This window comes from Carcharodon carcharias, chromosome 13 (genome assembly GCF_017639515.1).
Source record: "Carcharodon carcharias isolate sCarCar2 chromosome 13, sCarCar2.pri, whole genome shotgun sequence".
Classification (NCBI taxonomy): domain Eukaryota; kingdom Metazoa; phylum Chordata; class Chondrichthyes; order Lamniformes; family Lamnidae; genus Carcharodon; species Carcharodon carcharias.
The window spans coordinates 97,793,391-97,806,236 of record NC_054479.1 but is presented as its reverse complement, the minus strand read 5'-3'; the positions used below and the strand labels follow the sequence as shown (position 1 = coordinate 97,806,236).

Genomic DNA, 12,846 nt, shown 5'->3' with positions numbered 1-12,846 from the left:
GTGATGGGCTTGAGTGTGTGAGTTTAGAGTGATGGGATGGTTGCCATACCATGGTGGCATGGATGAGATCATTCATCCTCTATCTGCATTGGATGGCCAACCTCTTTTGTGCAGCATTAGCACCAACCACCACTGCCACCGCCTGTCATGTTAGATTGGTGATGCCACTGCCCAATCAGTGGCCAGAGCCGGGGTAGAAGACATCGCAGCGGGCCTCCACGGCATCCAAAAGGCATTCCAGATATACGTCATTAAACCTGGGGGCTGCAGTCTTTTTGCCTTTTATGGACATCTTCCCTGCAGTAGTCCTGGGCTGGAAGCACTGAGAGGTGTGCACGCAGCTGGACTTTAAATATGGTGCCTGGCGTGATGAAGCGACGAGGTGATGGAGTGGTGGACAAATGAGAGCCCGCCTGCCATGGAAATAGCATGTTTCTCGGGAACGTATAAGCAATGCGGCTGATTTGGGACAACACGACATAAAAACCCGTCGTCACAGCCGGCACTCGACTAGTTGAAACTTACCGTCCTTTAAAAAAGGCCACATAGAAAATAGGGGCATAAGAATTGACAAATTTTAATAGGAATGCTTTCAAAATTAATCTCTCTTCAAAGATCTTCTCTGTTTTGGGAACTTCTGCAAAAAAAAACACATAAAGAACAATTCTAAGTATATTTGTCATTTAAACCAGAAATATTAATATAAATAAAAGTATGTGTAAAAACCATCAAAGTTTCCTTTATTAGCTTGTCAAGCTTCACAGCATTCTCTCGATGAAAGTTGAGTAATAAGCACAGGAAGACCTTGGAAATGCTTTGCTCATGCCTGAGCAAGCATTCTTACTATTGCACAATGCTAGGCAGAGGTAGCCACCACCCCCAATTTTGTTCAGTAACAAACAAATTATGAGAAATTTTCATAACCCCGCTCACACAATTAGCAATAATATCTCAATGGCTTTCTTCGTGTAGCCACCACCCTGCAAAACACTCTATAAACACAGAAAACCAAGAGTGAGCTTGCATTTAGCTTCTGACAGGAACTGAATGCCCAGGTGAAGTTGTTAGGCTTGTATATGGATTCTGCAGAGAACTCTAGAACAAAGATAACTGAACTCAGCCGAGTAGTTGCAGAGCTGAATGAAAAGATTAATAGACTCAGAAAAGAGCTGAAAAATAATAGAGTTAACAAATATTTAGCTAAAATTGTGGAAATTAGGGTTCCATTTTAGAAATGTCAACTTCCAGGAAGAACATGGCAGACCCCAAGGGAAAAGAAAACCTCAGTTCACTCTAGGAATGAATGGAGTGAACATTCCCTCTAGAAGTAACAGGACAAAGATGGGTTGTCGATAAAAAGAAACACAACTCTAAGGAGCACAAAAAGCAAATCAGATGGAGAAACCCAAGTACCAGAAACATCGAGTACTACAATTTCAACTCCAAACCAACAAAACCTGCCCAAAGCAACTAGACTACCACTCCTCCAAATGTGACAAGAATGAGATCTGGAAGAATCGTAAAGCCTCCAAGCTGTCTGAATTTGTACAGAGACTTGGGCTGGGGTTGGGGGGGTGGGGGGTGGGGTGTGGGGGTGGTGGTGGAAGAAGAGGTAGCATGGAAATGAAGATTGTATTGCAAATATATTTGGGTAAAGACTTCGGGGAGGTGTAATATAAGGGTGTTTAGTTCAGTAATGGTTAACATGGGACCGGGGAAACAATACCGCCCACATTATGATGTAGAGAGTCACATGTTGGTAGACTGTGCACAGAGAGAGCCTGAGAGAAATTGGCATGAAGATAGCAACTAGTCAGGGCTATACTTCGAAGATATGTATATAGTTATGTGTAAACAATAAACAATTATGTTCAACCATACAAGCTCCAGACCTCTTAGTGAGACACCAATCAACCTTACAACATTCAGGACATCCTAATATCCTTCACAACCTATGGATAATTACTTGGGTGCATAGAAAGAGACACTTGTTGACGTTGGTGTTGGGCTGTATAGTTAGAAGCTATACACTTGTGGTAGTTCACTTTGCAAATACATCTAAAATGAGAAAAGATTCTGGTCTTCTCCTTCACCAACTGGCTGACAGGAGTTTAACAAGGGAAAGTTAACTCGAACCACTCTCCCAGCAGGGAGTTTATTCCATTAATATAGCATTGAATCTTTAGCTCTCCACTGGAAGCTTGCCACTACCTTGTAACACAGGCTTACCCATTTTAGTCAGCCACTCAGCCACAGTGCCATAGATCTCATCCAGGATGATGATCACCAGAAGGTTAATGATGACAGCTGTTGCAGTTACTGTCACCCGGATGTTTGACTTTGTGCTCTCATTTGTACTCATCGCCATGGCCGCTGCTAAGGAGATTCTATATATGATCACTCCAAAGACAGCAGAAAATGTTAAGCCAATCTGCAGAGAAGAAACCACTTTAGGGTTAGCTGCATTCACAAATCTCTATGCGATAGTTGCCATTAATAACATAGGCTTTGGGTTGCTTTTCATTTCAAATATTTTTTCAAAAGACAAAAATCAGTTTATTCACAAAGAAAAATTATTGTGTTCAAAATCGACATTGCAAGCAGAAAATGTCTGCGGTCAATCTTCTTCAAGAATTCTGATTGGTCTGTGGGAATCATGTGATCGCTAGAGCATTTTTGCAAGAAAACATGCTCAACTGTCATTGGCTGTTTTGAATTTTGTGGTTAGTGGGGCATATTTCTAAATTTCTCTCCCTTTTATATATTGTGGGGATTATTTAAAAGGAACAGGTTTAGATTTTATAGGTGATATTGAGATAAATAACTTTGTTATGTAGAGTCTCCAGATTACTGATACATGATCAGGTGTAGCATTGCCCTCAATCACATCATCTCCCATCCTTAACTAAAATAAACAAACCTACCATGAAGAGAATTGACACAAAATTCCCCAGGTAGCCAGGAACTCGATCCCTCCAGGTTAGCTTTTCATTTTCTGCCTGCACAGTGTGGGGGAGGGGAAGAAATGAAGCAATCATTTAGTATTGAACACACATGGGGCAGAGTTTGAGAGGCTATGCTGCCGGCTCGGAGGTCATGCTAAGGGTGATTATGGATACCATGTGAGGGTTACAGTGGCATAGCTCCTCCAACTCACACTCACATCTGAGAAAGACTACACACTGCCAACAGAGCTGCACAATTTCTGCCCTCGGCTGAATTAAGAAATTATGTAACAATTATTTTTTCAAGCAAAGTCTGAGGAGACTAATTGCTGAGCTTCCCCTGAATGACTACATCTATCACTGTCTACCATGGTGCATTTAACACTAATTATCTGTTGTCTATAGTTGTCTACTTTGCATTTCTAACTATCTGTGGGTCTATCATTGTCTGTCCATTTATCACTGAACACCTGTGTACCCATCACTGTCTTTAATAAATTTTAATAACTAGCATATTAATTAACTATATTAAAACCAATATTAATTAACTATATCAAAACCATGCAGACAATATGAAAACATGGGGAAAAAGAATAAAGTTTATTATCACAAGGGTAGCATAACATTAGAGCGAGTATTGCAACAGCTATTATTTCATCACGATAGAGGATTTCTCTGTCTCTAGTTATCTCTGCCATATCTCCTTCCTTCAAATACCTTCCACAATCTATCTTTTCAATCTAGCTTTCAGCTGCCTCTCCTCTCACATGTTGGCTTATGGGTTATCTGTATTTTTATTTGCACTGTAAAACATCAGGCAATTTTGAAATGTTAAAAGGTAACATATCAGTGAAAGTAATTGTTGTGGTAGCAGCATGGTTGGGCATCTTGACTGTGGTATGAAGATTAGAGGTGAAGGACGGGGAGCAGAAAGGTGAAGAAGCAATTAGAATATGAAAGAACAGTAACATTTCAATTTAAGAATCTCATTACAGGGATGTAGACAAGGACAAAAAGAAAGTGCCAGGCAGAAAGAGGTATAGAAAGGGACATATGTAGATTGAGAATGACAGGTAACAGACAAAGAGGGAAAGTTTGTACCAGCGTAGACAAGCCGATCTACAGCATGCCTGATGGAATTTTAATTATACAGAAGGTTATTACACACTGAGAGAATGTGGCTTCTGTAATTCCAGAAGCCTTTAGCAGCCAAATCCCATTGATGTTTAACTTTGATCTGAAAGACTCGTTAGTCCAAAGGCTTTCCTCGTTTTTCCTTTCCTTTTCAGCGTACCACTAAGAATTACAGGATATTTATGAAGGAACATATTTGTATTATTTTTCCAGACACTGCACAATAATAACTCAAAAGCCTTGAGTATTCAAATGCTTATACAAAGGAAGATTGCAACAATTTGATTCTTGGTTGAATTTGTTTAATACATTTGTACAATGCTCTCAGCAGAAAATCATAAATGACTTGACGCCAAGCAAAAGGTTTTGACTGTCCTTCTGCTTATCTCATTTTAAAGTCATTTGCCTGAAAGGAAGCTGCAAAGTCAGGCAAAATTAAAAAATCAAAGCAACTGAAATAATATCCTTTGGTTAAATAAATAACATGAGTCACTTTCCCTGCTCTTCACTCAGAAGTACAGCTGTTCCCACACATAAACATAACCAGGGTTAGTCTTGGTATCTCGGCCATGTAAAAACCTCAGGGCAGAATTGTCCCAGATTTGCACTAAGTGCAGTACCGGGCAGGGAAAATGACTTTTTATCCATCGGCCACAATGTTGGTTTTTCACGCCACATTATCCCAAACCTGCTGCATTACTTATGCATTCCCAGGATACACACCGTTTCCATGGTGGGCAGGCTCTCATTCGCCCACCACGCCATCACCTCTCCATTTCTTCATGCCAGACACCACATTTAAAGTACAGTCGCGCTCTGTGCTTCCAGCCCAGGACCACAGCAAAGAAGACATGGCCCCGAAAGCAAGAAGACTGCAGCTTTCGAGCATCTTTTGGACACCGTGGAGGCCGCTGTGATGTCCTCTACCCCAACTCTGGCTGCAGGAGGGGCAGCTACATTACCACTCCAGCTTGGTAGGCGGTGGCAGTGGTGATCAGTGTCAATGCTGCACAGAAGAGGTTGGCCATCCAATGCAGATAGAGGATTAATGATCTCATCCATGCAGCCAGGATATGGCAACCATCTCATCACTCTAAACTCACACACTCAAGCCCATCACACATTCACTGGCATCTCACTCACTGCCAGCTCAAAGGTCATCACTGCTCACTCTCTCATACATACCCTCATGTCTCCATCTGGCCTCATCTCCCCTGGAGACTGCCTCCTCAGCCCTCACCATCTTGAGGCCATTTGCACAGACCAACACGTGCCCCCACACACACACCTTGGGATACCCTCCTTCCCCAGTACAGACCTCGTCCTGCAGCCTCTTCCCTTGCCTGAAGCCACTTCTCCCCCTTCCCCAAGCACGACCTTGCCCTGCAGCCATTGAAAAGCCACCCACATATGACTCATCTGGTAGGTTGAGACCTACCCGTGAGCCCCCCTAAAAGTGATGTGGTGCTGTCTGTGAAGCCTGGCGCTGATGACTGCAAGTGCTGACCAAAGCAAGGTAGACAAACTAACCTTGAAGTCTCGGGCCAAGTGCACGCCTTATATATGATGTTGTGAAACATGTCTGTGTGTTTTCCTGCCGACGTGGACAGACAATCCAATGCAGGGGAAGATGAGAGAATGAGTCCAGCGGGCTGGCCTTATAAAGATATGCTGATGTATTACAATGTGATTCCCGATGTCTGATGGTGGGCAATGTGGTTCCCCATCGGCAGGTAGAGCGGACAAGTGCAAACTGGTTTCACAACCAGTTTTTGGCCTTCTCGCCATATCGTCCGCTCATGCCACTGGATATGCCCGACGCCGGCGGGCACAGAAAATCCCAGCTTCAACATTACACCACTGCAGCCACTGTCAGCATTGAGTATTTTTTGCATTGAGTAAAGCACAGCCTCAATGACAAGGTAATTCCTTGGAATAACTATTAACGGGCTGCTGCTGCCTTTGATCAAATAGCTTCCAGTACAGGGGAATAAATGCAAAGCTGGTTTTATAAAATCACACAGCAGAGAAAGAAAGGCCATTCAGGTTCATTGTGTCTGTACTGGCTCTTTTAAAGAGCTCTCCTATTAGTCCCACTCACTTGCTCTTTCTCCATAGCCCAGAAAATCTTTCCTTTTGATGTATTATAAGGACGGTTGTAACTTGGGTTTATAACTGTTTGTGGGATAGAAGGCAAAGAGTAGGGGTGAGCAGACATTTTTCTGACTAGAGAGAAGCATGCAGTGGGATTAGGACCATTACTGTTCTTGTTATACTGTTTGTATAAGTTTACGCATGATATAAAATATGGCAATACTGTAACTATTGGGCAGGACAGACATTAGAATGATGCCGACAGATTGGTGAAATGGACAGACACAAGGCAGGTACAGTTAAAGTGGGTAAGAATGAGCTGGAGCACCTGAGTGAAAACAAGAAGGAGGCTGTATAATCTATATGGTACTATTTGGAGGGGACGGGGTGCAAGAGTAGAGTGACGTGGAGGTGTATACTTACAAATCCTTGAAGGCGGCAGGTCAGGTTGATGAGGCAATTAAGTAAATATATGGGACAAATGGCATTGTAAACAGGGGCTCTGAATACAAAAACGAGAAGTCATGCTGAACTTTCACAATCTCTGGTTAGGCCTCAGCTGCAATATTACATACAATTCTGAGCACGACACTGTAGGGAGGGTGTCAAGGCCTTGGAGAGGGCACAGAGGAGGGTTCTAAGGAGGTGCCAGGGATGAGGGCTTTCAGATATGTGGAGAGGCTGGAGAAGCTGGGATTTTCCTCCTTAGAGTAGAGAATTTTAAGAGAGGCACATTAGAGGTATTTCAAGTTATGAAGGATTTTGATCGAGCAAAGAGGAAGTGGGTGGAATTTTATGACTCACCCGTCAGCGGGTTTGAAAGTTGGGGGGGTTGGTGGGGTCAGGGTCATAAAATAGAGTGCATGGCCTGGCTGCCACCTACTCGGCCACCCCCAACCTATTTTCCATTTTGGGGGGGATGTTGGAGGGCGACGGGCAGCCCGCCCACCCTTGGGTCTATTGAGGCCACTTAAGGGCCTCATCCCACCCGCACCGCCATTTTACCCATGGCAGGGGGAGGCCCTGAGGGGGATGAAGTCTCTCCCTTAGCCAATTAACACCCAGGCAAATATTAAATGGCTGCAAAGCAGTGGGTGTCAGCGGGGATACGCTTCCCACCGGCTCGTCATCCAAAAAATCCTGACCATTGTTTCCTCTGAAATGTAGGTCAATAACCAGATTGAAAATAACTGGGAAAGGAACTGGACAGGGAATGATGAGAAATGGCTTCACATACAGTTAAGGGTTAAATTCTAACTAAAGTCTAGTCTTTCTTTAATTTAGCAATTAACTATAAGTTGCTGTTAGGGTTGGAAGAAGGTGTGTTTTAGTCTAGCCTTAAAACAGGGCTCATACAGGCTATCCTTGCAACTGCAATAGTTAATTAGATAACTGGCTTAATCAGGTTTTCAGAGGCTAGGTTTAGAGAGTATAAAATTAGGATATCTTATAGTGCTGACTTTTTCTGTACAGGAGTGCTGTGTTTGGCTGCAGCAGAGAGCTTCAGTTGGAGATTGGTGACTGAGGGAGTTTTACAATTTAAAACAGTGAGAGGAGAGCTGGGATTTTCACAAATTGAAACAACGAGAGGAGAGCCGAGAACTTTATAGTTTAAACCAGCGAGAGGAGAGCCAGGAGCACACGGAGAGCGGACCTGCATGAGATGGGCAACGGCAGCAGGAGATAAAAACCAGTGATAGAGAGCCCCTTCAACCTGTGTCTACCTGTCAGAGCCAGTGTGTGAAGTCACAGGAAAACAAGTAGGTGATTGGTGGGTAACTCTTCTGTGTCTCTTTTGATTGGCCAAGTGCTTTAAATCAGGAAATGTTGTTACAGCTGAAGAGTACAGTTAAGAAATTCACTTTTAAAATATTTAACATCCAAATTAATTATTTAAATAGAATAGAGATGGCTGGGCAGGCGATGTGTTGCAGATGTAGTATGTGGGAGCTGATGGACACCGGTGTGATCCATGGCAACTACATCTGCAGCAAGTGTTGGCTGCTCTAGGAACTTCGGCTCAGAGTTGATGAGCTGGAGCCCAAGCTGCGGACACTGCAACACATCAGGGAGGGAGAGAGTTACCTGGGCACAATGTTTCAGGAGACAGTCGCACCCCTTAGGTTAATTACTTCAAATTTGGTCCATGGTCAGGAACAGGAGGGTGTGCCTGTGAGTGTAGCAGGTATGGGGATCCAGAATTTAACTTTGGAGGAGCCTCAGCTACTGCCCTTGTCCAATAGGTATGAGGCTTTTGCTCCCAGTGTGGACAAGGGCACAGACTGCAGGCAGGATGAGCAAACTGGCCACAGCACCGTGGTACAGAATGCCATTCAAGTGGGGGGAGAAAAGAGAAATGTAGTAGTAATAGGTGATAGCATAGTTAGGGGAATAGGCAGCAAATACAGAGAGTCCCAAAGGCTGTGTTGCCTACCTGGTGCCAAGGTTAAGAACATCTCTTCTAGGTTGGGAGGGGAAGGATCCAGTTGGCATGATCCATATAGGTACCAACGACATAGTACCATACTACGAAAGAGGCTCTGCTGAGGGATGACAAGCAGTTCAGGGCTACATTAAAAAGCAGAACCACAAAGGTAATAATCTCCGGATTCCTACCTGAGGCACGTGCAAGTTGGCGTAGAGTAAATAAGATTAGAGAAGTAAATGCGTGGCTCAAAGATTGATGTGGAAGAAATGGGTTCCGATTCATGGGGCACTAGCACTAGTACTGGGGAAGGAGAGAACTGTTCCATTGGGACGGGCTTCATTTGAACCATGCTGGGACCAGTGTCCTGGCAAATCATATAACTAGGATTGTAGATAGGACTTTAAACTAATTAGTAGGGGGAGGCTCAGCAGGTCTGGCAGCATCGGCGGAGAAGAAAAGAGTTGACGTTTCGAGTCCTCATGACCCTTCGACAGAACTGTCGAAGGGTCATGAGGACTCGAAACGTCAACTCTTTTCTTCTCCGCCGATGCTGCCAGACCTGCTGAGTTTTTCCAGGTAATTCTGTTTTTGTTTTGGATTTCCAGCATCCGCAGTTTTTTTGTTCTTATAGTAGGGGGGAGGGTTCAATTGAAGGGAAGTTTAGAAAATCAAAAATAAGTGAAGGAACAGAGGCGCAGGGTAGTGAAGAGGCAAACGATATCAAAGTGTGACAGGAAGGGGCAGAAAATATAAGCAGAAGAGTGCAGCAGAAATTAGAACCAGAGTGAGTAATAATGCTAAAATGTCAAAGCTTCAGGATCTTTATCTGAATGCACGCAACATTTATAACAAGATAGATGAGTTGATGGCACAAACAGAAATAAATGGATATGACTTGATAGCTATTACAGAGACATGTTTGCAGGGAGACCAAGACTGGGAACTCAATATTCAAGGGTATTCAACGTTCCGGAAAAAGGAAAAGGAGATGGGGTAGCTTTGTTAATAAAGTAAGGTATCAGTGCAATGGTGGGTAGTGAATTAGGTACAATGGAAACTGATGCGGAATCAGCTTGTGTGGAAATAAGGAATAGCAAGGGGAAGACGTTATAGGTGGGAGTCATCTATAGTCCCCCAAGGAGTTGCCTCACTGTAGGACAAATATAAATCGGGAAATAATGGAGGCGTGTAAGAAGGGTGCTTACAATTGTCACGGGTGATTTTAATCTGCATATTGATTGGACAAATCAGATTGCAGTGGTAACATGGAAAACAAATTTGTAGAGTGCATCAGGGATTATTACTTGGAGCAATACGGTGCAGAACCTATATGAGAACAAGCTATTTTAGATCTAGTAATGTATAATGAGGTGGAATTAATAAGAGATCGTAGTTTAGGGTCCTCTAGGGTGTAGTGATCACAACATGATAGAATCTCAAATTCAGTTTGAGGGCGAGCAACTTGGATCTCAAACCAGTGCCCTCAGCTTAAATAAGGGCAATTACAGAGGTATGAAGAAAGAGTTGTCTAAAGCAGGCTGGGAAAATAGACTAAGAAGAAGGTCAGAGAATGAGCAGTGGTGGACATTTAAGCAAATATTTCATAACGCTCAGCAAAAATTTATCCCCGTCAAAAAGAAGAACCCGATGAGGAGGATGAACCACCCGTGGTTAACAAAGGTGGGCAAAGAGAGGATCCAATCAAAAACCAAGGCATACAAAGTAGCAAAAGCAAATGGTAGGCCAGAGGATTGGGAATTTTTTAGGAACCCAGCAGTGGACGACTAAAAGGCTAATAAAGAGGGAGAAAATTGATAATGAAATTAAATTTGCAAGAAATATAAAACCAAATAGCAAGAGCTTCTACGGTATATAAAAAAGAGTGGATAAAGAGAGCATGGGACGCTTGGAGGATGTGCCTGGAGAATTGATGATGGGGAACAGGGAAATGGCAGATAAGTTAAACCAATATTTTGCACTGGTCTTCACAGTGGAGGACACTAGAAACATTCCAAACATACCAGATAAGAAAGGAGCTAATGAGAGGAAAGAACTTGTAACATTCTTTATCTCGAGGGACAAAGGTATTTGACAAACTAATGGGACTAAGGCAGACAAGTTGCCAGGACCTGATGGCCTGCATCCAAGGGTTTTAAAGGAAGTGACTGCAGAGATAGTGGAGGCATTGGTTGAAATATTGCAGAACTCACTGGATTCCGGGTGGGTCCCAGCAGATTGGGAAACCGCTAATGTGACGCCTTAGTTCAAGAAGGGAGAATGGTAAAAAGCAGGAAACTTTAGGCCAGTCAGCCTAAAATCTGCCATTGGGAAAATGCTAGAGTCCATTATTAAGGAAGAAATAGCAGGACATTTAGAAAAGCTTAAAACAATCAAACAGTCAACATGGTTTTGTGAAAGGGAAATCATGTTTGACAAATTTGCTAGAGTTCTTCGAAGATATAAAAAGCAGAGTTGATAAAGGGGAACTGGTAGATGCAGTGTATTTGGATTTCCAGAAGGCATTCAATAAGGTGCCACATAAAATGTTATTACACAAGATAAGAGCTCACGGTATTGGGGGTAATGTATTAGCACGGATTGATGATTGGTTAACACACAGAAGACAGAGTCGAGATTAATGGGTCTTTTACAGGCTGGAAGGACATAACTAGTAGAGTGCCACAAGGATCAGTCCTAAGGCTTCAATTATTTACTATCTATATTAGTGACATGGAGGAGAGGGCAGAAAGTAATGTACCCAAATCTGCTGACGATACAAAAATAAGTGGGAGGGCATGTTGTGATGAGAACCTGAGGAATCTGCAAAGGCATATAGACAGGTTGAGTGAATGTGCAGATGGAGTTTAATGTAGGAAAGTGTGAGGTCATGCACTTTGGTAGGAAAAATCAAAATGCAGACTCCAAAAAAGTTGTTACAACTGTACAGGGTGTTACTGAGGCTGCACCTGGAGTACTGTGTAGAGTTTAGACCCCTGTATTTAAGAAAGGATATACTGACATTGGAAGCAGTTCAAAGAGATTCACAAGGCTGGGATGAAAGGGGTTGACTTATCAAGAACAGCTAAACAGGTTAGGCCTCTATTCACTAGAGTTCAGAAAAATTAGAGGTGATCTTATTGAAATATACAAGATTCTGAGGGGGCTTGACAGGGTAGATGTTGATAAGATGTTTCCATTTGTGGGGGTATCTCGAAATAGGGGACATAGTTACACAATAAGTGAACACACATTTAAAACTGAGATGTGAAGGAATTTCTTCTCTCAGAGGGTAGTGAATGTCTGGAATTCTCTACCTCAGAGTGTTGCAGAGGCAAGATCACTGAAAGTATTTAAAGAGGAGGTAGACAGATTTTTAAAATATCGGGGAGTTGAGGGCTATGAAGAGCAGGCATGAAAGAGGAGTTGAGGCCTGGGGCAGATCATCCATGATCTTATTGAATGGCGGGGGAGGCTTGAGGGGCCAAATGGCCTACTCCTGCTCCTATTTCTTATGTTCTTGTGTTCATACTGGGATGTTATGATCTGGAACACATGATCTGAAACGATAGTGGAATCAGATTCCATAAAACTTTCAAAAGACAACTGAATATGTACTTGAGGAGGACTAATTTGCAGGGTGATGGGGGATAAAGGGGGTGATGGGGGTGGTGAGGTGTGAGGTTAATTTGGATCGCTCCTTCAAAGAACTGGCACAAGCACAATGGGCCGAACAGAATAGAATCTGTGTTATAAGATTCTAATTCTAAATAAATATCTAATTTTGATTTGCACCTCACCAAACCTAAAATCTTAAAGATTTAATAGCACAGGTGTTGTTTTTAATCCTCTCATGTACACTTAGTGGTTTATGGCCCTTGCTAACTATTACTTTAACTCCCACTGAGTCTGTCTGAAAACAAATATGATCCTTAGTTTTCCTAACCTGTTTCTCCCTGTTAGATACCTATTTTTTCACTGTGGTCTGCCCTGCTCAGTCTCACAGTACATTTCCTTCTCGTGACGGTCTATCATCCTAAGGGTTTATTTGCTGTGAAGTGGAGCAGATGTTGGTTTAACATCTCATCTGGAAAATGGAATCTCAGCATTACAGCCCTCCCTTATTACTGCATTGTGTGTGCACATCCTGGAGTGGGGCACGTACCCATGGCTTTCTGATGCTCCAATGAACTTAACACCAGATGAATTACCATCGGAATGCAGCTAGTGTTTTTTGGAAAAACACAG

At 42.9% G+C, this 12,846-nt stretch overlaps 1 protein-coding gene across 5 annotated transcripts in view; it reads right to left on the bottom strand.

Annotated features, from left to right (window-relative positions):
* ano2b (anoctamin 2b) overlaps nucleotides 1–12,846 on the bottom strand; it is a 175,670-nt gene that overhangs the window by 49,181 nt on the left and 113,643 nt on the right. For all 5 annotated transcript variants that reach the window (XM_041202729.1, XM_041202730.1, XM_041202733.1 and 2 more), the window contains 3 exons: nucleotides 2,925–2,999; nucleotides 2,230–2,431; nucleotides 526–637 (listed from right to left, as the gene is read on the bottom strand). In XM_041202729.1, the coding sequence (XP_041058663.1) occupies nucleotides 526–637; nucleotides 2,230–2,431; nucleotides 2,925–2,999 (389 nt within the window). The remainder of the gene's footprint in view (nucleotides 1–525; nucleotides 638–2,229; nucleotides 2,432–2,924; nucleotides 3,000–12,846) is intronic.